The following is a 27,854-nucleotide window of genomic DNA, read 5'->3' as shown; positions in this document are numbered from 1 at the left end:
GCTGGCTGGTAAACAATGGGACGGCCGGCACATGTGAGGGCACATTGGACGCGTCTCGGACGAAAATCGGTATGCGGGTTTTTAATCGGTATGCGGGGCAAAAATTTTGCGATAAAAGTAATCGTTATGCGGAAAAATCGCTATGCGATGCCATCGTTATGCGGGGGTCCACTGTATATGCTTCTAAACTGTTGTGTTCTGAGCACCTCTGCAAAAACAGGGATTATGTGTGAGTGAGGTGAAAGTGTTGAATGATGATGAAAGTATTTTCTTTTTGGGGATTTTCTTTCTTTTTGGGTCACCCTGCCTCGGTGGGAGACGGCTGACTTGTTAAAAAAAAACAATCATTTTCAACTTAGAATATTTTCAACTTATGATGGGTTCTTCAGAATGTAACCCCATTGTAAGTCAAGGAGCACCTGTATTGTTAACAGTACTTGATATGTCAGATTTCAGTGGGATAATTTTATCAATTAATTTTGTACATGAGGTGCAAGTGGTCTTACGGGAATTAATCTACCAACCCCACAGGCATGAGGCAGGCACACTAACCATTACAATACCACAACTAAATGAATTCTAACGAGAATATTTACCCAACCCTACGATATGGCCCCTTGGCTATTTGTCACCAAGTTCAAGTTTTGGCATGATTGTTTTATGTGCTATACTATCCTTTCCTCATATATCTAGACAAGTAGAGATAACCAGATGGTAGTTAGCCCTTTTCATCAGATTACCTTATAAGCTTTCCTATGTGAGGGATATTTATGTATATACCTCAGTGTGCATTGTAAAGTTCTTCTGATGTTAACTTTTGTCATGTACTCCAGTGCACTTCGATGTATGTCTGTGGTGTTAGGAGCTAGGTTTCAGTATGAATCCTCTCTGCTCATGACTCACAAAACTGTAATAACACGTTTGCTAACAAACCATGGATTGAGTGGGGTTTGAACCCATGGAGAACAAGTTTTAGGACTCACCATGGGTTTAAAGCCCACTCATTCTGTGGTCTCTGCTTATATTATTATTCTCACAAAAGTGTAAAATATCACTTTGTAAATGTACCTTTATTTAATTTAATGTTTATTTGTGTTTGCCAGCTGTATACAGTATCAAGTGATGTCATCATGCAGAGATCAGTCCTGCAGCTGCTGATCCACCTCGTACAAATTCGTGTCAACTATTGCCTTTTGGACTCCGATCAGATATTTATTGGTTATGTGATCAAGCAATTTGAATATATTGAAGAAGGACAAATCAAGTAAGTTTTTCATAGTATTACTATATGCAATATATTTTTATTGTTCTTCTTCTTTCTTTCAACACACTGGCCGTATCCCTCCAAGGCGGGGTGGCCCAAAAGGAAAACTGAAAGTTTCTCCTTTTACATTTAGTAATATATACAGGAGAAGGGGTTACTAGCCCCTTACTACTGGCATTTTAGTTGCCTCCTACAACACGCATGGCTTACGGAGGAAGAATTCTGTACCACTTCCCCATGAAGGTAAAAGGAAATGAACAAGAACAAGATCCTGAAAGAAAATAGAAGAAAACCCCGAGGGGTGTGTATATATATGCTTGTACATGTATGTGTAGTGTGACCTAAGTTTAAGTAGAAGTAGCAAGACGTACCTGAAATCTTGCATGTGTATGAGACAGAAAAAAAAAAGACAACAGCAATCCTACCATCATGTAAAACAATTACAGGCTTCTGTTTTACACTCACTTGGCAGGACGGTAATGCCTTCCTGGGCGGTTGCTGTCTACCAACCTACTCCCTGTAGTTTTTATTGTTATATATATTTTTAATTACTGATATATGAAAAAGATTTAATTTTATCTGTATTGCCTCCAACTTATTTTTTATCATGCTCAAGGATTTATAGTTTAATTACATCATCTTTCAAATAATGCAGGGTGCTTCAAAAAGATGGACCCGATCGTGAAATATACTGCTTTGAAATTGGGTCCATCTTTTTTTGAAACACCCTGTATAATACTGAACTGAATTTTTGAGAGATTTTTAATTGTAAAGCAATTACAGTAAATTTTTTATCAGTGAAGATACCTAGTGTTATAAATGTGTCTTACTTATCAAACTTTCAGTTGTCTTGAATAATTCTCAGCTTATATGTTAATGAAAAGTTATAGCATTTTTAATGAGACATATAGAAAATCCTAGCATTTATGTTTCAGGCAGGCAGAGGAGTTGATTCCCTCCATGTTTCGGTTCCTAGTACTGCTGTCTTATGAGCGGCATCACAGCAAGAGTATCATTGGGGTTCCCAAGATAATTCAGCTTTGCGATGGTCTTATGGCTAGTGGTCAGCCTCCCCTATCTCACTGTAAGTGTTGTCACCTGCCTTGGAATGAGTTGTCCAGAGAGTGTTACTGAAACAAAGTACTGGAACATTGTTTTTTCATGATTATGTAATTAATTATGTAATTAATTAAGAGGGGTTTGGGATATTGGCAGTTTGGAGGGACATCTGAACTGTCATATCTGGGCACCTCTGCAAAGACAGTGAATATGTATGAGTGATGGTGAAAGTGTTGAATGATGACAAAAAAAATTTTCTTTCTGTTTGGGTCACCCTGCCTTGGTGGGAAATGGCCAATGTGTTAAAAAAAAAATTGTAATTAAGACAGAAAAATCCTTGCTTCATAAGAGGCAACTAAAATGCTGGGAGCCAGGGGCTAGTAGCCCCTTCTCCTGTATGAATTACTGAATTTAAAAAGAAGATAAACTGTTATTTTTTTTTTGGGTCACCCTGACTGGGTAGGAGACAGCCAATGTGTAAAAAAAAAAATTAATTCAGAGTACAGTTCATTAATCCCTAGAATTACCTTTTTCCGTTTTTTTATGCTAAGGTAGGATAACCTTCACCATCTTCATTCCTTAGCAGCTGTGCCAGAAGTGCATGGACATCACAGTTCAATTGATCTCGTAAACCACATCACCTCCGGTTGTAAATTTTATTGTAATATTGACAAGCTGTTGATTAGGACTGATGAAGTCACTTGTGTCAGAATGTTTCCTTTTAGTAAAAGTCTTGAACTGTATGTTAATAAATAATCGTCTTGAACTGTATATTAATAAACGTCTTGAACTGTACATTCTTTCTTGTCATGTATCAGGTGTATTGGCACTACAACCACTAGTGGAGGATCTCTTCTTGGTGCGGAGCACAACGAGTGTGACTGATCAACGTGAGCTTGAAACTCAACGAGAAGTCCTCTGCTCAATGCTCCTAAGACTTGCACATTATCACCAGGTAAGTTTCATTTTTTTCTTTCTACTTTTGTATAGGGGTATGTAAATTTATTCAGGTATACACAAATGTAGTCACATAGATTATCATACATAGCAGCATATGTGTAGAGAACCTAGGATAACCCAGAAAAGTCAGACAGAGTGATTTATTTCCATTGGGGTCCGTAATAAGTACACACAACAGTTTAAAACAGTAAATTTTTCCTCAGTAGAATAATATAATGACATACTAGAGAGAGTAGTGAGTGTTAAAACAACTGAAATTAAATTATTCTTTTATGGATTGAATACTGAAGCTAGGATACTATACCTCTGCCCTTGTAACCTGTAAATATAAATTGATAATCACAGTTAGGCAGGCACACAAGATGGCACTTGAAATATTATAACCTGTGTATAAAGTAACTCTCATCCTTACCATGTTTCCTGCATGAATAGTTCAGGGATGGGGTGAACATAGCTTCTATGTAGGATTGTTATGGACTATTTAAAAACATTACCTATTGAAAAACATACAGTATATAGATCCAGGAGTGGAGAGAAGCTCATGGTGTATTACCTGCATTCCCTCTGTGGAATACTGCTTGTGAGTCATCTCCATTCACTGAAGTATTACCTGGAGTTTACCTGGAGAGAGTTCCGGGGGTCAACGCCCCCGCGGCCCGGTCTGTGACCAGACCTCCTGGTGGATCAGAGCCTGATCAACCAGGCTGTTACTGTTGGGTGCATGCAAACCAACGTACGAGCCACAGCCCGGCTGGTCAGGAACCGACTTTAGGTGCTTGTCCAGTGCCAGCTTGAAGACTGCCAGGGGTCTGTAACCTCTTCTCCTGTATATATTACTAAATGTAAAAGGAGAAACTTTCGTTTTTCCTTTTGGGCCACCCCGCCTCGGTGGGATACGGCCGGTGTGTTGAAAGAAAGAAAGATTATATATATGAGCAAGGTAACATTTATGAAGGGATTCTGGGAAACTGGTCAGCCAGACTTGAGTCTTGAAGGTGGGAAGTACAATGACTGCACTCTGAAGGAGGGAAGGAGATATGTTGCAGTTTTTCAGTTGTATTATCAGCATGCCTCTGGCAAGACAGTGATGAAGTGAGTGATGATGAAAATGTTTCTTCTTTTTTTTGGGGTCACCCTTCCCTGGTGGGAAATGACCGATGTGTTAATTAATAAAAATGGGAAGAAACATCCCAGCATTTTTAATAATATGCTTGAATTATAAAGTGAGGTATATACTGTACCTTAGATGGTTTCACCAAATAATTTTACTGTCAGGTTCTTCGCCTTATCTCCCTGGTGTTAAGTGCTACAATGGAAGCTCACAGGGAGCGCTGGAGGAAGCTCTCACGACAAGTGATTGACACGCTGCTTCCACTCTTGTCCAAGTTGCAAGTTAATCTTGATTCCGTGGTAAGATGGCCTGAGCATCTGTAAGAGTTTAGAGAATAATTCAAAATTGCCAAGCTTTGTGACAGATGTATTCAAAAATAAAAGAAATTAAGAGAATTATTTGGTATAATGATGTAAAACTATTTTATATTCTGATGACAAAAGCAATTTCAGAAATTTTGAAGTAATGTTTTTTAAATTACTTTGTTCAATTTTTAGTAAGTAATAATATGTGTAGGGATATTTTGCAATAAATTAGGGAAGAACATGCATAAAACGCTCTGAAGTAGCAATGCAGCAACACTAATGCTCAGAATTATATTATTAATTAAGTACTTGACATTGAGGAATTGCATTGTACTGTATTTATTCTTTTTTTTTTATTATATACCGTAAATATATATACAGTGATGGAGCGAATGATGGTGAATGTTTCTTTTTTGGGTTACCTTGTCTTTGTGGGAGATTGCTGCTGCTGTGTTGAAATAAAAAATATACTGTGTACTGCACTGATTTTTAGTGCAATAATTCTGATATTTTTGCAGGATTCCCTTGCAGCCGTTGAAGAAGTAATGCATGGAGTGTGTGCCAGTGTGTATCGTCCTGTTGACTGTGTACTGAAGGCTCTCTTTACTTCTCCTTGTGAACTAGTGAGTATTGCACGAGTCATGTATGTATATTCCACGGGTGACTGTTATATAAATCATAAAGGCGCCTGTCCCTTGATTTGCATGGTAGATGCATTTCTGAAAAGTTCCACTTAAGGTGAGTTGTTGTGATTAGTTATGATTCTTTCTGACTGGTAAAGGTGAACTTCACGTGAATTTTGGCAATGTTTATGTGTGTAAAAAACAAAAACTTGGTTTATCATTATATTTGTATTTTTACATGCATAAATCATTTTTGAGACAATTCTTTACCAAAATTCAGATATTGTTTTCTCAAAAATTTTAAGTATGTTCAAAGACTTGAATACCTGCAAGCTTATTTAACGAACAGTTAAGCACATTGTGGCCGAGCAAGTATAATGTGGGCTCACATCATTCACTTACTCGACATACACAACACTAGGTACCATTTAAGCAAACCATTCATGCCACTTTATAGACAAAGACAAGACACAGATTTATTACAGCATAATACAAGGTTTGTACAGAGATCGGTGACATTTGGGTGTGCATGCAGAAAGCCCATAGTTATGCAGAGCGTTTCGTGCAAGCTAAAGAGAGTTTGAATAATTTATTGTTCTGAGTTCAGTGCTTTTCTCATCAATAGATGTTGAATAAACCAGGCTTGCCTGTACAGTTCTCTAATTAGATAAATATATTTTAATGTATGCTTTGAAATATAAATTCACTAGATTTATTGTTCTTGAAATATTAGGGATGGTATAAATGGAATAATAAATTTTCCTACATTAGCTCTTTTCTTGCAGGAGACTACAGTGGGTGTAGAGAGATGGGTGGGCAGTGTGTTGCTGCTGCTTCGTATTCTTATAACCCACTCTACCCCGGAGTTGGTGCTGGCACGCCTAGAAGAGCTGGGCCTCAGTATGGACTATATACATACTGAAACACCTGCAGACGTTGTTCCTACAGAGGCTTCCTTAGCGCCAGAGGCTGTACAACGACAGGTTACAGATTCGTCAATTCGTTTTAGAGATCCTCTGAATGTTACCCAACCAGAAACTCTTCCGCAAGTAGCCATGGCCAGGTAATACACTACTTTTGTTTAATATTGTAGTGAAAAAGTGCTGTTGTATTCATAGATCAAGAATAGGCATATGAGAGGATCAGTCGTGGAATAGACAGTAAGCTGTCAGTGTAAAATGTGTTTATGAGGTTCATGAGGCACTTGCTGAAAAAGGGATGGATACCTTCTGGTGAGAGTGGAAAACTTAGAGAGTGCATAAGGAAATAGTTTTCGTGAGAATTGAAGGGTATTGTAGTAGAGAAAAGATTTGAGATATTTATAAAATTGAACATTTGTAACAATACTAGAAATACCAACAAAATATTAGGTAAATGGACACAGATGCAACTAATGGGACATTTTATTGTGGCAGTGTTTTGCTCCTCAGGAGCTTTGTCATGCTGTTATGGCTTGAGAGAGCTCCTGGAGAGTGAAATGTTGCCACAATAAAATGTCACATTAGTTGCATCTGTGTCCATTTACCTAACAAAACTGAACATCTTAGTGACCAGTATGGTGTGGTTATAAAACAAATTACACTCAAAATATGTACTGTACACTTATCATTTCTTGATAATATATGCAGATTTTTGCTGGAGGTTGTTCGTGTGAGTGTTAGTGAGATCAGAAGTGTGCGGCTCACCCTGCTGAACAGTGGACTACCTCCGGAAGGTGGAGGTGGACATCATTCTCCTGATATGTTGGTTCATCTGTCACACCACTTGCTGCTCACTCTCTTGCATCTGACCCTCTCAGGTGGGATGTAGTGCAGATCACTTGTTAAATTAGAGTCTCACAACTCACGAAATCATAGTAACATGATTGCAAACAATTCATGGAATGGGTGGTGCTTAAACTCCTGGCAGGCGAAGCTCACTCATTCCATGATTTGGAGCCTCATCTTTCTTGAGTTGAAAGACTCTATAGCTTATGTTTTTTAATTACAAATTAATTATCTTGTTTTCATACATTTTATTTGTAATATTAGTTATATTAATATAACTAATTCACACTGTAGTATAACATTATGCAGTGTGACTAAAATAAAATGTATTGCAGTGCATGTCATATCTCAACTTACTTATTTTTATTACCCTTAGGTCAGTGGAGAGAAGTGATAATTTCACTGAAGGACATTTGTAGCAGGGAAGTTGAATTAGCTGAAGAAATTAGTGAAGCTCTGCTCTTTGTATCAGGCTGGTATCCTCCCCTCACACTGCTCTGGTGCAAGCTACTCACCTGTCTTGATCTCACTTCCCAGAACCTATGGACCCGTGTGCTCAGAACCTGCCAGAGAAAATCAGTCACTAGTGTAAGGTGGGTTGGTGAAGCTTCTTTATCTTCAGTTAATAAAAACTACTTTATTAATTAATTTGTTACATGGAAACAAGGAAAATCTTCTTGAGTGAATTTTATTAAGTTATTGCACACAGGCTAATAAAAATGAATTAATATTTTTGCAGTAGTTCTGTTGTGAGTGAAGCAAGTGGACCTTCTAGCTGCTTGTCTTTAGAATTCTTAAGAAGATGTGGGCTTCTTGTGTTCTCAGAATTTGTGGTAAGTTAAAGCTAGCTTCTTGGAATCAGATTAATTATGTTGCCCTTATATGATTGCGTAAATTTTTAATGAAAACACAAATAACCTGCAGATAGAACTAAAATTATGATGATGTTTCAGTCCGGCTTGGATCATTTACTAGTTAATGCTCCAAGTTGGACCAAAATGTCGTAAGTTTCATTCTCCTACGTGCGAGTTATTTGTGTATTATTCCAGTCATGGTATTGTGCTTTTCTATTCTTTAATGAATGTTTTCAATGTTCAAGGTAATTTGCTCATGTAGCTAATTACTCAGGCAACTAAAATGCCAGGAGCAAGGGGCTTTTGTTTTTCTTTATGGGCCACCCTGCCTTGGTGGGATATGGCTGGTGCATTGAAAGAAGAAGCTAATTACTTTTATTACACTCATAATTAGGCTGCAGGGACATTACTCTTCTCCAGTAGATACCTAGTTATTTACAACTGTTTATTTTTTACATGTTTAATATCTTAGAGAAAAAATCTTGATGCTGGTGAAGGGCACTTGACCCAAGGAATTAAATGTACCCTTCCTCTCCTTGGATTAGACCTGATTACCCTCTGTTCTCCAGATACTGTATGACCCCTACAGATGTAAAGCTTTCCCATGAATGTAATTGAAAACATTTCTTGTTTAAGGTCACCTTACCTCAGCGAGAGATGACTGGGGTGTTAAAAAAAAATCTGCACGTTTTCAGTTCCTGTGGGTGAATCATGCTTTTGATTTTTCCCCACAGGTTCGTCACATGCAGGAAGGAGAGTGGTTAACTTGGCTCGTTGTGCAGCACATAAGTGATGTGGTTATTCTCCATGTGGAGCCACCGATTCATACGCTCATTCAGTCCATCCATGGATCTCCAGCAGCCTCAGCACTTCTCATTCAGGCCATCCACGCTCGCTGTGAATATGTCCAAAAGGTAGAAACTGATTAACTCAAAGTGCTTAAAATTTCTGAAATTCCTTATGTTACCTGTGGATGTGTGTGTTTTCAGGCAGAAGACTGAATTTTAATGTGTTGTAATGTAGTCATAATGACTCTATACTTGTTTTCAGGCAGAGTATGGTGGGCACATAATTTCACTGGTGTCAGGAGTTCATATATCACAGTCGGGAGCACTTATAACCTTCATAGTGGAGCGGCTGCTAGCACTGCCGTACTTAGTAGTGACGCGGGCTGCCTGTGCATTGGCCACTCAGCGATTGCACCTCTTGCTAGCCATGCCTCCGGGACAAGTTCTGATTCAGCTTCCTCTGGAAGATCTTACCAAAATTTCTAGTTATATGAAGGAAAATAACCTTGAGAAACGGTAAGTTATTAGCAAAGTTTTTTCATTGCCTCGATTTCCATTTATTGTACAGTAAAACTGCAGTTTACCTGATTGATAAATTTGAATTCAGCAAGATGTGATTGAAAAAAATTTAATTATAATCTGATTTGCATGGAAAAGGAAATGTGAGTAATTCACCATAAATTACAAAAAAAAGAAGCATTATGGAATTGAGTAACTCATAATAACATGAATGGCCACATGGTAGAATATTGTCTCTCCAGACCTGTAGGTGACTCCATTGTCTTTTTGGGGGAGGCCAGTCATCACCAATTGTCCTCTTCCCACCCGTACTATGTTTATCAAAGGGTTATGGATATTTTCATCAACCTGTCACATCTCTGAATATTACCCATGGCACCCAGAAAAATGCTGTACTGCTAGTGATGCTGAAGGTGCCAAAAAGAAAGTTAAGTATGAAACTCTGACAGGGTGGGAGGCAGTTTTGATGGTGGTTACTGTTACTGCCCTCCATGTTTGTACTAGTAATGTACAGGGATATATTAACTCTCTCCACACACTTGCAGATCATCAAAAGTAGCAACCAGACTATAAGATAAAAGAGATTGTTGCTTCTTTTGAATTTTTAAAGCTATTTTCCAAAAAATTTGTTTGGCTTTTTTTGAAGTTTTAGGAACACAGCCATAATTTTCCCATATGTTCCTCACTTCAGTTAGTACTAATTTAGGTGAAAAGTTGATTCTCAGGAACATAACCCATGTGTTAACTTGATTTTACTGTAAAAACAAAATCTTTTCCTTTTAAAAATGGTTAATATAAGCATAGTATAGCCAGAATTTTGTACAATATTCACCCTGCCTCGGTGGGAGACGGCCGACTTGTTGAAAAAAAAAAAAAAAAAAATCCAATAACTAGATGCCTATGGTCATTCCAGTAATACAGTTTGATATATTCAGAATATTGATAGTTTATATGGAATTGATTGTTATTTGTTGTGTAGATAAACTTTTTAAATTGCAGATATGGGCAGTTGTATGGCCTACTACAACGGCTCTTGAACCAGGTCCATGGTGTCCATGTTCCTCAGAGCAGTGAGGCCTCATTACCCACTCAGTACCACCATAGTCCAACAACTACCACTACTCGTTTAGATCTCAACTGGTACCTGCAACTTGTAAGAAACAGGTAAATACTTCTTTTTAGCAAACCAGTTGTATCCCACCAAAGCAGGGTGACCCAAAAAGAAAAACAAAAGTCTTTCTTTTTACATTTAGTAATTTATGCAGGAGAAGAGGTTACTAGCCCCTTGCTCAAACAGGTAAATATTTTCTAAATTGTTTTATAAGCAGGTTAATCAGAGGTAAAGGAAATTCTTCGATGCTGGTGGAGGACTTCTTTCAGAGATCTGATGTTGTTCTGATCTTCCTTGGATCAAACCTGATTGCCTCCTGTTTCCAGACACTACACAGCCCAATGGCAGTGAACATAATAATTATTTGCTGTATTTGAATAGTAAGAGTTTGAACAGAATTTGTAATTTTCAATGTATGGAAGATGGAGGAGCATAAGAAAGAAGGAGCATTGCAGCAGACCTACTGGTCCAAGCTAGGCAAGTCCAGCTCACACCCAAGAATCCTTTTGAGCCTTAATTCATAGCTTTCATACTTATCTTATTAAGAATTATCTTATTTGAGGATTAAAATATTGTATATACACTACTAACTATTTTTAATAATAATAGCAATTGTATCAGTATTGATAATGATGTTATAGTAGATCACTGACAATACTTAGCACATACTATATATTTTTCTTTCAACAAATCAGCCGTATCCTACCGATGGGGGGGGGGGGGGCTCGAAAGGAAAAATGAAAGTTTCTCCTTTAAAAAAAGGAGAAACTTTCATTTTTCCTTTCGAGCCCCCTCCCCCCCCCCTTTGCTCCTGGCATTTTAGTCGCCTCGTATGACACTCATGGCTTACGAAGGAAGAATTCTGTTCCACTTTCCCATGGAGATGTGGAACAGAATATGATATATGTGCTGTATATATAAGTGCAGTGATAAATATGTAGAGACAAAATATGTAAAGATGGTTGGATTGGTTTTGCAGATGTATGCAGGGAGAAGGAGGTGGGCTGGAGTGTGGCCAGCTGTTGAGTCAGCTGGAGTATAGTGAAATTATCAACATTATGTCTGGGAAAACATTCAATGCTGCCATGCTGACACACACCCTGAGATTGGGACTTACCACTACCCTACAGGTACTTGTACACTGTATATATTTATTACAAAAGTATTGATCATAATACTCTTTAAAATTTAAGAGTGATTATGCATTACAGTAGATCATTGATTATTTTGCCCCTTTGGCAGGAGTGGGTGCTAGACTGCTGGGTAATTTTGGAAGCCAGATAACCAATCACCAAATAATACTGGACAATAACAAATGAATATAAATGATTGTTTGTGTGGCCTCTGCCATTTCCCAATTATTTGTTGGTCCTTCTGTTTTTTTTTGTGGTTCTCATGAGCAGTTGTTTGATATTAATATCTAATGATAATTCGGTCTGGTATCTGTCACTTTGTTATGTAAATGGTTCAGAAAACTGACAAGTTGATGAATGAGACACTCGTGCAACACTTGGGTATCTTTATTGTGGAAACATTTTGCCAACCATTGGCTTCCTCTGCCACTGAGGAAGCCAACTGGCAGTTGTGAGCTTTAGGAATCACTTACCATGAGTTCAAGCCCCACCCATTCTGTGATTTAGTGTAATAGTGTGTCTTTATGTAAAATATTTTGAAAATAGTCATATGAACAGGGGCAGTACCAGGGAAAAGAGGGGATGAAGCACTCAAAAATTCTAGCTTTTCAAAGCTTCCCTAATAAAAACATTAATGCTGGTTCAAGTCCCCTTAGACCCCTCGTCCAACTAAACTGCCACCCCTAAGCCTCTCCTATATAAAACTTCTGGAGCCACCCCTGAATACAAACTCATTTACCAATACTACACAAATAACCCAGGTATATATAGTAGAAAGAAGCATATGATAATGTTTTGGTCCACTTCTTTCTCTTATGGGCAGGTTTTTTGTGTATTCCAGTCAGGGTATTGTACATTTTTATTCTTTATTTACAAATATTCTTTTTAATTATGTTATTGATTATTTTAATATAAAATACCAGGCCAACAGAGACTGGGGTGATTGTAACAGTTCAGTGGAGACAGGTGACAGTGAAGAGTGCAGCAGTGGTAGTGGCACTGGGGAAGCTCCCTTGTACACTGCCAGCAAAGTAATATTGCTTCAACATCTAGCCCAGGTTGCTGGCTCCTTACCACGCCCACATCACACCTTCACCCCAGGTATGATTCACTAATGAATATTCCAAGCAGTGAGTACAGCCTCTCTTAACTTAGAGACGTACTCATTTACCGACACCTCAGACTTACGACAGGCTCTCTGACCAGTATTCATTTTTTTTTTCAACAGACTGACCGTATCCCACTAAGGCAGGGTGGTCCAAAAAGAAAAACGAAAGTTTCTCTTTTTAAATTTAGTAATTTGTACAAGAGAAGGGATTACTAGCCCCTTGCCCCCGGCATTTTAGTCACCTCTTACAACACGCATGGCTTACGGAGGAAGAATTCTGTTCCACTTCCCCATGGAGATAAGAGGAAATAAACAAGAACAAGCACTAGAAAGAAAATAGAAGAAAACCCAGAGGGGGTGTGTATATATATGCTTGTATACATGTATGTGTAGTGTGACCTAAGTGTAAGAAGAAGTAGCAAGATGTACCTGGGCGGTTGCTGTCTACCAACCTACTACCTATAAAACCAGTATTCATATCTAAATAATGTATATTAGAGCTGATTTCCTCTATTCTGTTTATTTCAATGTACAGTACACTACTGTATAAACATTTAAAAATATGCCAGAAATGTTGTTATAAATAGTGCAAAGGTGACATAAAAACAATATCAGAGATGATTGACACAAACTCACTACCATTATAGTATGCTCCTCACTTAGCGACAAATTTGTTTAACAAGGTGGTCTCAGGAACGGAACTCCGTTGTTAAGTGAGGAGAGGCTGTATTATATCATAACGTTGATAGTGTACCTAGGTAGTAGGTTGGTAGACAGCAGTCACCCAGAGAGGTACTACCGTCCTGCCAAGTGAGAGTAAAATGGAAGCCTGTAATTGTTTTACATGATGGTAGGTTTGCTGGTGTCTTTTTTTTCATCTCATAAACATGAAAGATTTCAGGCATGTCTCACTACTTCTACTTACACTTAGGTCACACTACACATGCATGTACAAGCATATATATACAAACACATCTCTGGGTTTTCTTCTATCTTACTAGTTCTTGTTCTTGTTTATTTCCTCTTACCTCCATGAGGAAGTGGAACAGACTTATTCCTACGTAAGCCATGCGTGTCGTAAGAGGCGACTAACATGCCAGGAGCAAGGAGCTAGTAACCCCTTCTCCTGTATACATTACTAAAGTTAAAAAGAGAGACTTTCGTTTTTCTTTTTTGGGCCACCCTGCCTCAGTGGGATATGGCTGGTATGTTGAAAGAAGTAGTTAATAGTGTATAGTACAGTGGACCCCCGGTTTACGATCAGCTCCCAATGCGACCAATTATGTAAGTGTATTTATGTACGTGCGTTCGTATGTGTATGTTTGGGGGTCTGAAATGGACTAATCTAATTCACAATATTCCTTATGGAAACAAATTTGGTCAGTACTGGCACCTGAACATACTTCTGGAATGAAATAATATCGTAAACCGGGGGTCCACTGTACTTATAAGCTGGTGAATAAGACACGTGCAACACTTAGGGTATCTTTATTTTGATATAGAGATACCCCAGGTATTGTCTTAGTTCATCATCGAATATTATTTCTTAGCAGTTCATGAAGAATAAAAGTCACATGGGTGGAACAGTTCACTGCTGTCTCACATTCTGAGGTTTCACTTACAAACCACAGTTTATAAGTGATACTTTAGGTGATGTTCTGGACCTGGTCCTGGGTCGTTTTCAAGTCACTTGTGACTTTATAATGGTCTGAGATGGTCTAAAACTTTTTCTAATGTTTTAACTCAAAATTTTGGGGTAGTTGTGAATTTGCAGTTCACTTTCATTTGTAACCTTTAAACATGTGTGGCTGAAAATAAAATCACATTAAATAATCAAGTCTCTCCTTGAGATATTTTCAGGGTAAATTTTTTGTGTTGCAAACACTGTATCAAAATTTATTTTCCTCATTAGTTGAAGGTCTGATGGTGTTCAAAAACTTAAAATAAGTATTAATTTATGTACAGTATATGGAATACAGTTTTCTTAAATTGGCTTTCCAGGTAATCTACAAAATGGGTTCAATATACTTTATAAAAAATTATATTTAGCAAAAAATCTTCAGCCAGAGATTGATGCTTTTATTTGCCAAGGAAACAAAATGTGTAACTTTAAATTTAGTTTTGTCATGCAAATAATGATTTTCTAATTATCAAGTTTATCATTTACTGACATGTATTTTCAATAGCCTTAATGATGATGTTATTTTTTATACATGCACACCTGCAAACCCAGAAAATTTATAACCATTCAAAAGGTATTTTAGGTAAATAATGGATGACTATCACAAGCTGGAAATTTTTGATAAAATGTTAACTAATTAAGCTATTATCATAGAGTATTTTACTTTCTTTCATCAGCACTTATCTCTTCTCAGGTGGAGGAAACAAATACAGTGAGCGAGTGTGCAAGCTGCTGTCTGGCGACGATGGTATTGGTAGTGTGGTGGATACACTGGCTCCAGCTGTAGTGGAGTACCTTACTTCAATGACACGTCTTCCCTGGGGTGCCCAGGTCTTGCCGGACAACTCGGAGCATATACTGCGGTTTGCTCTCTTGGCTATGGAGGTGAGTCACGTATATTGGTGGAGGATGGATAAAAACGTTGCAGTACTGTGGCTAGAACAAATCACAAATAACCCACACTTAGAAAAAGAAAACTTATGAAGTTTTTGTCCATTCTGTACCTTTTCAAGTCACAGTTATCTTCTGACCTATGCTTTTTCTTATAATAATAATAATAATAATAATAATAATAATATCTTTATTTCTACAAGTACATGTACAAGGTATACAGGCCTAGCCACATGTTATGCAGAGGATTTCCCGGAAATTGGGTCAGTTTTGTCCCAAGATGTGATCCACACCAGTCGACTAACACCCAGGTACCCATTATTACTGACGGGTGAACATAGACAACCGGTGTAAGGAAACATGTCCATGTTTCCATCCCTTCACTGGGAATCAAACCCAGACCCTCACCACGTGAAGCAAGAGCTTTTGCCACCAGGTCACGGGGAACTGTGTTGCTTGGGCGTTCCTTGACAATGGTTCAGGATGAACCACACTGTCGTCATGAGTTCATTTAATCGCAGGTTATTTGTGATTATTGGAAGAGCTTCAAGTTTTACAAGATGCTGAACTTCTGTTGTACAAGTGGGTGTAGTATTAAGTATACTAGCCTCGATCCAGCTTCATTTATTCACTTGTATTGCATACTTTATTTCAAGATTTTTTAAAATATTAGATACAATGGTAGGGTAGTGGTGGGGTAGGTTGGAGGGGAGGGGGGTAAAGGAGGGCTTGGACTTTCAGCAAGCGTGCGTGAGCGTGTTAGATAGGAGTGAATGGAAACATGGTTTTTGGGACCTAACAAGCTGTTGGAGTGTGAACAGGGTAATATTTTGTGAAGGGATTCAGGGAAACCAGTTAGCCAGATTTGGATCCTAGAAGTGAGAAGTACAATGCCTGCACTTTAAAGGAAGGGTTTGGGATATTGGCAGTTTGGAGGGACATCTAAACTGTTGTATCTGAGTGCCTCTGCAAAGACAGTGATTATGTATGAGTGATGGTGAAAGTGTTGAATGATGACGAAAGTGTTTTCTTTCTTTTTGGGTCACCCTGCCTCGGTGGGAAATGGCCAATGTGTTAAAAAAAAAAAATGGAACATTGCAGGTGGTTTGATTGGGAAAAAGTGCTGTGATAAATCAAGTGTTGGGTTTATCTGCAGCCATTTGAGAATGGATATCAAGACCTCAAGATTTAAGCTTTAAATGCCAATACTTCACCTAACCTTACATAACACAATACACTCTGGTGCTCGATAAGGCATACAGATATTTGTGAATGAGTAATATAGTGCCTACTACTTGATTGCTGCTTAGCAAAATACACTACTAGCAAAACTTAATCACACATCCCTACATGGTTATGACCTTCAGCATATTAGCCTCATATGTTGTATAACATATAAGGATTGCTTTTTGGCTAATGTTAAATCACTTAGGTAGTATTATATTTGTGATTAATTTTGGTATGAAAGTTTTTCTTGAAACTTTTTTTCTACTCAAGGGTTAATCATCTTTACATAGTTTTTAAAAGTTTCCTCTTCGAAATTTTTGCATTCTAAAACCCTTGAAACATTTCAGTATCTGCACTGGCAAGTTTGGCTAGGCAGTGTGAGTGTTGAGGTAGCCAGTCTGTGCCTAAACTGTGTGGATGCTGTCTTGCGTTGTGGTACTTTATCCGGCCTGTTGGGTCTACCTGACCGGATATCTTATGTCTGTTCTATGGTGGCCGCCCTTCATGCTGCTGCCTCTTATCTCGTCAAACCTAGAGCACTTCCAAGGTATGTTAATGTTTCTTTTGCTTATCAACTGTGATAACCAAAGAGAATAACTGCAGTGTATACATTTAGGTAATTGAATACTGCACTAGATGAAGAAATGTTATGCAGCATAATATAGAAATCAGAGGTAATAAGCAAAAAACAAAATGTAAATTTAGATGTGTTGGAACTGAAGGTTTATTACAATACTGTATTTACTCCTAACATTCAGGAGTAAAATGCATTTGTAATAAAACAGGAGATTAGAATGTTTTGAGTGTTGGGGCCTTGAACATGCAGAAGACTTGTGTGAGCGTGTTAGATGGCAATGAGTGGAGGCAGGTGGCTTTTATGACCTGATGTGCTGTTGGAATGTAAGCAGGGTAACGTTTATGAATTTTTTTTTTTATTAACACATCGGCCATTTCCCACCAAGGTAGGGTGGCTCAAAAAAGAAAAGCTTTTGCCATCATTCACTCCATCACTGTCTTACCAGAGGCATGCTTATACTACACTTATAACACTGCAACATTAATGAGACTTGAGTTCAGGAGGCAGGAAAATACACTGTCTGCACTCTGAAGAAGGGTGGAAATGTTGCAGTTCAGAGGGCCATCTCTGAACTGTGATGTCAGCATTCTTCTGGCAAGAGAGCCATTGAATGAATGATGGTGATGTGTTTCCTCTTTTTTTTTTTTCTGGGTCACTACATCAATGGGATGTGGCAGATGTATTAAAAAAATGTTAGGAAAAGTGTGAGTGATTTATGTATGCTGTGAATAAAAATTTTTAATAATTTAGCTTTTTCTCTTAGTCTTCCACCCAGCTTGACCCAGTGTCTAAATGGAGTAGAGAGCAGCCTGCTGGTGGCTTGCCGAAGACTCATGCAGCTGGTGTCATGGCTGGAGGCTGGCAACTTGCGGCATCTTCCAGCTTGTATTGCTTACCCAATCAGGTTAGAAACTCATAGCATAATTCATGCAACTTACCCTCGATCCCAACCCTTCAGGGGAATTTCCTTGATGCTGGTGAAGGCCTCTTGATTGGAACCACCCTTCCCTTCCTTGGATCAAACCAGATTACCTCCTATTTTCCAGGTGTTGTATGACTCATGTGGGTTTAGCACTACCCCAGAATACTACTACTACTACTATCAACAAACCGGCTGTATCCCACCGAGGCAGGGTGACCCAAAAAGAAAAACAAAAGTTTCTCTTTTTAACTTCAGTGATGTATACAGGAGAAGGGATTACCAGCCCACACATGGCTTACGGAGGAAGAATTCTGTTCTACTTCGAAGCCCCATGGAGAAATACTGCTACTATTAGTACTGATAATAATCTTCTCCATGGGAAAATGGAATAGAATTCTTCCTTTGTAAGCCATGTGTGTCATAAGAAGCAACTAAAATGTTGGGAGTAAAGGGCTAGTAAACCCTTCTCCAGTATACGTTACTAAATTTAAAAAGAGAAACTTTTGCTTTTCTTTTTGGGTCACCCTGCTCAGTGGGATATTTCCGATTTGTTGAAAAAAAAAATCATCTTAGGCACTCATTTTTTATTAAATATTGTATGTAATATTTGCATTTGTGTTATAAAACCAAGCAAGATTTTTCATGACGTAGATTTGTATAAATAGTTAATGTATGATATTTATAGTACTTTTTGGAACTTGATCTGTATTTTCAGGGGCATTGTGATGGGTTTGGGGCGCATGCCAGTGGTGAACAGTATTGTGAGAATACCTCCTGACATGTGGAGACTAGGTTGGGCTCCACAGTTCTTCGGAGAACATGGTACAAATTTACCGCCTATTCAGGTAGAATTTCTGCAAGAAACTGATGTTCTCAAGCAGTTTATATTTAGGTAAGCTGTTACCTCGGATCATTTATTATTGCAATTTTAGGGATGGTTTAGAATGCTTTATTGCAACTTTAAGGGTAATTTATAATGCATTTTAGCAACTTTAGGGGTCATTAGGAGTACATTATTACAATTTTAGGGATGGTTAAGAATGCATTGTAATTTTAAGGGTAGTTTAGAATGCTTTATTGCAATTTTAGGGTTTCTGTATTGTCACAGAAGTATGACAGTTGACTTTTGAATTGCAGAGTTTCTCCTTCTCTATTTTCCTTACAAATATTGCTTTGCTGGTCCTTAACCCACGTCTCCATCTGTAGTCTCTTAATTCAACATTAATGAATACATACAACACACCTCGTCATTCATGGACCCATCTGCGAGCTTTTCTGCTCCCAGATATCTAAATACATTTACTCTTTCCACATTCCTTCTAATCTGATGGCCAGTATTTCACTACCTAAAGCTTCCATTACTCTCATCTTGCTCTCTGTTTGTGTTCACTTAATCTTCTTTTGCACAGCTTCTCAAACTCTCACACTTCTTATGTTTTTTATATATATTTTGCTTTACTGTATCATTTTTTTTGTTTTCCATTCTGAAATAAGTAAGAAGGTTCACAACTTTTTACTACCAGTCTGTTTTGGCACTTTATTAGGGACTCTAGAAATGCTTGCAGTGTTTCTTGAAATTTTTTGCATTTTTGTTTGACAGTGACACATGAATCAATTGTCTTTCAATTAGGTGTACATGTTTTGTCTCAGTAAGTTAGCACAATTAATAGGAAGTGGACAGTACAACCATATTAAACTAGAGGAAACAGAGAAGGGTACTAAAATTTTAAATTTTCTTTCTGTGTTTACCTTAGAAACTTCAGCCATTGTAGTTCCTCAAATATTCAGACAAATTTGGCACTTATGTCTCATGAAATTGTAATGACACAATTGCAAACAAACCATACCACGGGCGGGATTTGAACCCGCAGTCAGAGAGTCTCAAAACTCTGGAGTTTTGAGACTCTCTGACTGTGGGTTCAAATCCCGCCCGTGGTATGGTTTGGCACTTATGTATTATTTTTTCTATTCTAAATAGTTGTTAATTCATGTTTGGGTTTTTCAGAATGGAACTTTTTGGTTGGATAGGACGGCAACAATTTGAAGAGACCTGGATGGCACTGTTATCAGTGCTAAATTCTACTCCTAGTGAGAATACCCCAGCAGAGGAACTACCTTTCATTAATCTGGTAATTTTCTACATCAGGAAGATGTATAATTTTGTCATGCCATTCAGTCATCCAGATGGTGGCTGGATGGTCAAGGATGTCATTATTAGAGCTAAGAAAACAGGCAGTGGAACATAATTAAGGATGAATAACTAAAGTGCTCAGTAATAACCCACATGGAAACAGAAACACAGGAGGTTGATTGATCTATATATTTTGACCCCCTTTCTGGGATCCCTTTCAGCTAAAGAGGATCCGAGAAGGGGGTTGAAATATACATATCAATCAACCTCCTGTGTTTCTATTTCCATGCATAATTAAGGATAATTGAATGCCAGGTAATCTATCAGTTATTGTAATTGAATGTAAGCTCTGTTTCAGTAGCAGTTGTAATAGTCTTGGCACTCACTCAGATGGAAACCTTACTGATATTAGGCATTGTTCTCTTGCAGAGTTTGTCGCTGGCCGTACGAGGAATCACTGCACTTTTGGTTCAGACCCTTCTATTACCCACACCTGGCAACCCTCACAGCGGCAACCTATTAAGTATCCCAAGAGACAAACCTCCACACTACCTGACTTCTAAGTGTGTATAAAGTACTCTTATCTGTTAATGCTATTAAAGATATAAGTAAACATTTACAATTGATTGTTTCTTGACATACATTCTGTATAAAATTAAAATATCTTAATAACAGTTGCTCCAGTCTTTTTTAACTAGTCGGCCGTCTCCCACCGAGGCAGGGTGACCCAAACAAGAAAGAAAATCCCCAAAAAGAAAATACTTTCATCATCATTCAACATTTTCACCTCACACATAATCACTGTTTTTGCAGAGGTGCTCAGAATACAACAGTTTAGAAGCATATATGTATAAAGATACACAACATATCCCTCCAAACTGCCAATATCCCGAACCCCTCCTTTAAAGTGCAGGCATTGTACTTCCCATTTCCAGGACTCAAGTCTGGCTATATAAAAATAACCGGTTTCCCTGAATCCCTTCACTAAATATTACCCTGCTCACACTCCAACAGATCGTCAGGTCCCAAATACCATTCGTCTCCATTCACTCCTATCTAACACGCTCATGCATGCCTGCTGGAAGTCCAAGCCCCTTGCCCACAAAACCTTTACCCCCTCCCTCCAACCTTTTCGAGGACGACCCCTACCCCGCCTTCCTTCCCCTACAGATTTATACGCTCTCCATGTCATTCTACTTTGATCCATTCTCTCTAAATGACCAAACCACCTCAACAACCCCTCTTCAGCCCTCTGACTAATACTTTTATTAATTCCACGCCTCCTAATTTCCACACTCCGAAATTAAAGCATAATATTTACACCACACATTGCCCTTAGACAGGACATTTCCACTGCCTCCAACCACCTCCTCGCTGCAGCATTTACAACCCAAGCTTCACACCCATATAAGAGTGTTGGTACTGCTTTACTTTCATACATTCCCTTCTTTGCCTCCATAGATAAAGTTTTTTGTCTCCACATATACCTCAATGCACCACTCACCTTTTTTCCCTCATCAATTTTATGATTAACCTCATCCTTCATAAATCCATCCGCTGACACGTCAACTCCCAAGTATCTGAAAACATTCACTTCTTCCATACTCCTCCTCCCCAATATGATATCTAATTTGTTTTTTATCTAGATCATCCACTAACCTTTGCAATTTTTCTTTAGAATCTCCTATAAGCACAGTATCATCAGCAAAAAGTAACTGTGTCAATTCCCATTTTGTATTTGATTCCCCATAATTTAATCCCACCCCTCTCCCGAACACCCTAGCATTTACTTCTTTTACAACCCCATCTATAAATATATTAAACAACCATGGTGACGTTACACATCCCTTTCTAAGACCTACTTTTACCGGGAAGTATTCTCCCTCCCTTCTACACACCCTAATCTGAGCCTCACTATCCTCATAAAAACTCTTTACAGCATTTAGTAACTTACCACCTATTCCATATACTTGCAACATCTGCCACATTGCTCCCCTATCCACTCTATCATATGCCTTTTCTAAATCCATAAATGCAATAAAAACTTCTCTACCTTTATCTAAATACTGTTCACATATATGCTTCAATGCAAACACTTGATCTACACATCCCCTACCCACTCTGAAACCTCCTTGCTCATCCGCAATCCTACATTCTGTCTTACCTCTAATTCTTTCATTTATAACCCTACCGTACACTTTTCCTGGTGTACTCGGTAAACTTTTTTTTTTTTTTTCAAGAAACTGGCCGTATCCTGCCAAGGCAGGGTGGCCCAAAAAGGAAAACGAAAATTTCTCTTTTTAAATTTAGTAATTTATACAGGAAAAGGGGTTACTGGCCCCTTGTTCCCGGCATTTTAGTCGCCTCTTACAACACACATGGCTTACAGAGGAAGAATTCTGTTCCACTTCCCCATGGAGATAAGAGTAAATAAACAAGAACAAGAACTAGAAAGAAAATAGAAGAAAACCCAGAGGGGTGTGTATATATATGCTTGTACATGTATGTGTAGTGTGACCCAAGTGTAAATAGAAGTAGCAAGACGTACCTGAAATCTTGCATGTTTTTTTTTTTTTATTATCACACTGGCCGATTCCCACCAAGGCAGGGTGGCCCGAAAAAGAAAAACTTTCACCATCATTCACTCCATCACTGTCTTGCCAGAAGGGTGCTTTACACTACAGTTTTTAAACTGCAACATTAACATCCCTCCTTCAGAGTGCAGGCACTGTACTTCCCATCTCCAGGACTCAAGTCCGGCCTGCCGGTTTCCCTGAACCCCTTCATAAATGTTACTTTGCTCACACTCCAACAGCACGTCAAGTATTAAAAATCATTTGTCTCCATTCACTCCTACCAAACACGCTCACGCATGCCTGCTGGAAGTCCAAGCCCCTCACACACAAAACCTCCTTTACCCCCTCCCTCCAACCTTTCCTTGGCCGACCCCTACCCCGCCTTCCTTCCACAACAGACTGATACACTCTTGAAGTTATTCTGTTTCGCTCCATTCTCTCCACATGTCCGAACCACCTCAACAACCCTTCCTCAGCCCTCTGGACAACAGTTTTGGTAATCCTGCACCTCCTCCTAACTTCCAAACTACGAATTCTCTGCATTATATTCACACCACACATTGCTCTCAGACGTGACATCTCCACTGCCTCCAGCCTTCTCCTCGCTGCAACATTCATCACCCATGCTTCACACCCATATAAGAGCGTTGGTAAAACTATACTCTCATACATTCCCCTCTTTGCCTCCAAGGACAAAGTTCTTTGTCTCCACAGACTCCTAAGTGCACCACTCACCCTTTTCCCCTCATCAATTCTATGATTCACCTCATCTTTCATAGACCCATCCGCTGACACGTCCACTCCCAAATATCTGAATACATTCACCTCCTCCATACTCTCTCCCTCCAATCTGATATGTTGCATGTTTATGAGACAGAAAAAAAGGACACCAGCAATCCTTCCATCATGTAAAACAATTACAGGCTTTCGTTTTACACTCTCTTGGCAGGACGGTAGTACCTCCCTGGGCGGCTGCTGTCTACCAACCTACTACCTAGAACTCGGTAAACTTCTTTCTTTCAACACACCAGCTGTATCCCACCGAGGCGGGGTGGCCCAAAAGGAGAAACGAAAGCTTCTCCTTGTACATTTAGTAATATATACAGGAGAAGGGGTTACTAGCCCCTTGCTCCCGGCATTTTAGTCGCCTCTTACAACACGCATGGCTTACGGAGGAAGAATTCTGTTCCACTTCCCCATGGAGATAAGAGGAAATAAACAGGAACTAGAAAGAAAATAGAAGAAAACCAGAGGGGTGTGTATATATATGCTTGTACATGTATGTGTAGTGTGACCTAAGTGTAAGTAGAAGTAGCAAGACGTACCTGAAATCTTGCATGTTTATGAGACAGAGAAAAGGACACCAGCAATCCTACCATCATGTAAAACAATTACAGGCTTTCGTTTTACACTCACTTGGCAGGACGGTAGTACATCCCTGGGCGGTTGCTGTCTACCAACCTACTACCTAGAACTCAGTAAACGTATTCCTCTATAATTTTTACAATCTCTTTTGTCCCCCTTCCCTTTATATAAAGGGACTATACATGCTCCCCGCCAATCTCTAGGTACCTTCCCCTCTTTCATACATTTATTAAACAAAAGTACCAACCACTCCAACACTATATCCCCCCTGCTTTAACATTTCTGTCATGATCCCGTCAGTTCCAGCTGCTTTACCCCCTTTCATTCTACGTAATGCCTCACGCACCTCCCCTACATTCACATCCTGTTCTTCTTCACTCCTAAAAGATGGTATACCTCCCTGGCCAGTGCATGAAATTACCGCTTCCCTTTCCTAGGTAATTTGCACATATGATACTTGTACTTATACCTAAATAACACTGTCACCATCATTCACACTATCACTGATGCCAGGGGCACGCAGATACGACAGATTAGATGTCACTCTCAACAGCAGATATCCCAAACCTCTCATTATTTAGAGTTCAGGCACTGTGCTTCCCATCTCCAGGACTGAAGCCGGGCTAATCAGTTTCCCTGAATCCCTTCGTAAAACATTACCCTTCTCACACACTAACAGCTCATCAAGTTCCAAAATAAATTTCCTTACTCTTATTTACTTTCCCTAAACAATTCTGTTTTTCACACAAATTTGGTAAAGTCCTTCTCATCTTGCCATCATCCAAATCTCACCCTAATTCTCTCTCTTAACTTACATATATAGGTGATGGTATGAGCTACTGACAGTTGTAGAGAGAGAGTAATAGCTACAATGTATGAAACTTTTAATGACAACTTTTCACCCTTGCGGTGGGCTTAAGTCATGTTTCACCCACCGTGTATGAGTGAAGTGTCCTTTACAAGACTCTATGTAACTGTATTTGTATCTGTACTTTCTATTTTTTTATTTACTATACTGGTATATAAATATGCCTTGAATATTATTTGTTTTTAGACACTGGTATGTATGTATGTGTATATGCACACACTTTTCTACTCTCACACTCTCTCTCATACTCTCACTTGCTTTCACTCACTTTCTCTCACACTCTTATGTTTTTAATGTTTATTGTTTGCCTGTTGGTACTGTATTTCAATTCAAAATAAAAATAATAAAAATTATGTATTACTTTCAAAATATTATACAGCATAATAAATTCAACAACACACAGTATTCACAGCATTTCAGGGAAAACTTAGACTAGGAATATAACTAATTAATATTAAAAAATTACATAGATGTAGAGTTCTCTATTCTTAAAGAATCTAGTACAACATACTGGAAAATAGATAAAAATAGCAGTTAAAATATGAATTATGATATATTACTATGAATATTCATTTTATTCTGTAATATTTTAAAAATTTCTGTGAATTTGTTTTAGGTCAGGGCGGAAACTTCAAGAGATTATGTCGTGTCTTCACGAAAAACTACGAGAGGTACAACACCTAATCAAAGGAGGACCGCGACAGACCCCACCATATCAGCTGGGCCAGGTGTCAGTCGAGTATCTAGTAACAGCTCTCAACAGTCATGCAGAACCACCAGAATCTCCTGACACTATCTTACACACTGGTATGGCCATTCTTTATGTCCTTACCAATGCAAAAATATTTAACCAGTTAGCCAGACTTGAGCTCGGGAGGTGGGAAGTACAGTGCCTGCACTCTAAAGGAGGGGTTTGGGATATTTGCTGTTTAGAGTGACATTTAAACTGTTGTATTTGTGTGTGTCTGCAAAGACAATAATAGTGTGAATGATGGTGAAATTGCTTCATTGTCACCCTGCGTCAGTGGAAGACAGCCAGTGTGTTTAAAAAAACTGTACTTTTAATTAGTAGATATGGTAATGAGAATATTTAGGTTGACTAGTGTGGAAATTGTAGCCCCTACCTCAAGAAAATAAATGTTGCATGTGATTCAAATTGTATGGGCTAGAGGTTTGATTTATATGCTAATCCATATAGCCAAAAACTTTGGGTTTATACTATAGCAAATTAGTTAAAAACTCAAAAGCAATGTTTACAATACATTTTTAATTTAACCATCAGGCCCAAAATTGAATATTTTTAGTTAAGGTTTTAAATTTCAATTTGAGTATATGGTAAAGTAATTTTATTACATGTTAACCCATATATTGTCATTAATGTTTATATGTGCATTCAATTTCTAGGCTGTTATGAGTTTGAAATACGAGAGAGACAGTTAGCGAGCTGTGGTCTTGACGTCCAGTCCTGTCTTCACTTCCTTCACTACCTGTATTCCTCATGGCTGCGACCCCAGGTAAGTGATATTACTGCTGGATTTTATTGTTTATTTATTATTTATTTTTTTTTTTTCAACAAGTCGGCCGTCTCCCACCGAGGCAGGGTGACCCAAAAAAGAAAGAAAACAATTTTCTTCTTCTTATTCTTTTTAGTAATCTTTACAGGAAAAGGGGTTACTAGCCCATTGTTCCCGGCATTTTAGTTGACTTTTACAACACGCATGGCTTACGGAGGAAAGATTCTTATTCCACTTCCCCATGGATATAAAAGGAAAAGTAATAAGACCAAGAACTATTAAGATAAAATCAAAGAAAACTCAGATGAGTGTGTATAAATAAATGTGTACATGTATGTGTAGTGTGACCTAAGTGTAAGTAGAAGTAGCAAGACATGCCTGTAATCTTGCATATTTATGAGACAGACAAAAGACATCAGCAATCCTACCATCATGTAAAACAAGCACAGGCTTTCGTTTTACACTCACTTGGCAGGACGGTAGTACCTCCCTGGATGGTTGCTGTCTACCAACCTACTACCTACTTTATTGTTTATCTTTCTTTCTTTCTTTCAACACATCGGCCGTATCCCACCGAGGCGGGGTGGCCCAAAAGGAAAAACAAAGGTTTCTCCTTTTACATTTAGTAATATATACAGGAGAAGGGGTTACTAGCCCCTTGCTCCCGGCATTTTAGTTGCCTCTTACAACACGCATGGCGTACGGAGGAAGAATTCTGTTCCACTTCCCCATGGAGATAAGAGGAAATAAGCAAGAACAAGAACTAGAAAGAAAATAAAAGAAAACCCAGAGGGGTATGTATATATACGCTTGTACATGTATGTGTAGTGTGACCTAAGTGTAAGTAGAAGTAGCAAGATGTACCTGAAATCTTGCATGTTCATGAGACAGAAAAAAGGACACCAGCAATCCTACCATCATGTAAAACAATCACAGGCTTTCGTTTTACACTCACTTGGCAGGACGGTAGTACCTCCCTGGATGGTTGCTGTCTACCAACCTACTACCTACTTTATTGTTTATATTTATAAATATTGTAGGTAGTAGGTTGGTAGACAGCAGCCGCCCAGGGAGGTACTACCGTCCTGCCAAGTGAGTGTAAAATGGAAGCCTGTAATTGTTTTACATGATGGTAGGATTGCTGGTGTCCTTTTTTCTGTCTCATACACATGCAAGATTTCAGGTACATCTTGCTACTTCTACTTACACTTGGGTCACACTACACATACATGTACAAGCATATATATACACACACCCCTTTGGATTTTCTTCTATTTTCTTTCTAGTTCTTGTTCTTGTTTATTTCCTCTTACCTCCATGGGGAAGTGGAACAGAATTCTTCCTCCGTAAGCCATGCGTGTTGTAAGAGGCGACTAAAATGCCGGGAGCAAGGGGCTAGTAACCCCTTCTCCTGTATATATTACTAAATGTAAAAGGAGAAACTTTCGTTTTTCCTATTGGGCCACCCCGCCTCGGTGGGATACGGCCGGTGTGTTGAAAG

General features: G+C 38.6%; 1 protein-coding gene across 2 annotated transcripts in view; it reads left to right on the top strand.

Moving 5' to 3' along the window:
* The window catches only part of LOC128701567 (huntingtin), a 94,786-nt gene that overhangs the window by 56,847 nt on the left and 10,085 nt on the right, over positions 1 to 27,854 (top strand). For both annotated transcript variants that reach the window (XM_053795337.2, XM_053795336.2), the window contains exons 25-46: positions 1,104 to 1,264; positions 2,200 to 2,348; positions 3,142 to 3,278; positions 4,559 to 4,693; positions 5,218 to 5,322; positions 6,108 to 6,385; positions 6,951 to 7,120; positions 7,465 to 7,681; positions 7,828 to 7,921; positions 8,677 to 8,856; positions 8,993 to 9,246; positions 10,249 to 10,413; positions 11,340 to 11,490; positions 12,417 to 12,594; positions 14,977 to 15,167; positions 16,748 to 16,947; positions 17,741 to 17,881; positions 18,615 to 18,791; positions 19,905 to 20,028; positions 20,460 to 20,593; positions 25,456 to 25,646; positions 26,244 to 26,353. In XM_053795337.2, coding sequence (XP_053651312.2) covers positions 1,104 to 1,264; positions 2,200 to 2,348; positions 3,142 to 3,278; positions 4,559 to 4,693; positions 5,218 to 5,322; positions 6,108 to 6,385; positions 6,951 to 7,120; positions 7,465 to 7,681; positions 7,828 to 7,921; positions 8,677 to 8,856; positions 8,993 to 9,246; positions 10,249 to 10,413; positions 11,340 to 11,490; positions 12,417 to 12,594; positions 14,977 to 15,167; positions 16,748 to 16,947; positions 17,741 to 17,881; positions 18,615 to 18,791; positions 19,905 to 20,028; positions 20,460 to 20,593; positions 25,456 to 25,646; positions 26,244 to 26,353 — 3,642 coding nt within the window. The remainder of the gene's footprint in view (positions 1 to 1,103; positions 1,265 to 2,199; positions 2,349 to 3,141; positions 3,279 to 4,558; positions 4,694 to 5,217; positions 5,323 to 6,107; positions 6,386 to 6,950; positions 7,121 to 7,464; positions 7,682 to 7,827; positions 7,922 to 8,676; positions 8,857 to 8,992; positions 9,247 to 10,248; positions 10,414 to 11,339; positions 11,491 to 12,416; positions 12,595 to 14,976; positions 15,168 to 16,747; positions 16,948 to 17,740; positions 17,882 to 18,614; positions 18,792 to 19,904; positions 20,029 to 20,459; positions 20,594 to 25,455; positions 25,647 to 26,243; positions 26,354 to 27,854) is intronic.

The sequence above is a fragment of the Cherax quadricarinatus genome, chromosome 78, assembly GCF_038502225.1.
Source record: "Cherax quadricarinatus isolate ZL_2023a chromosome 78, ASM3850222v1, whole genome shotgun sequence".
Taxonomy (NCBI): Eukaryota; Metazoa; Arthropoda; class Malacostraca; order Decapoda; family Parastacidae; genus Cherax; species Cherax quadricarinatus.
Note: the sequence above shows the minus strand (reverse complement) of the source record. Positions and strands in the feature narration are given on the sequence as shown.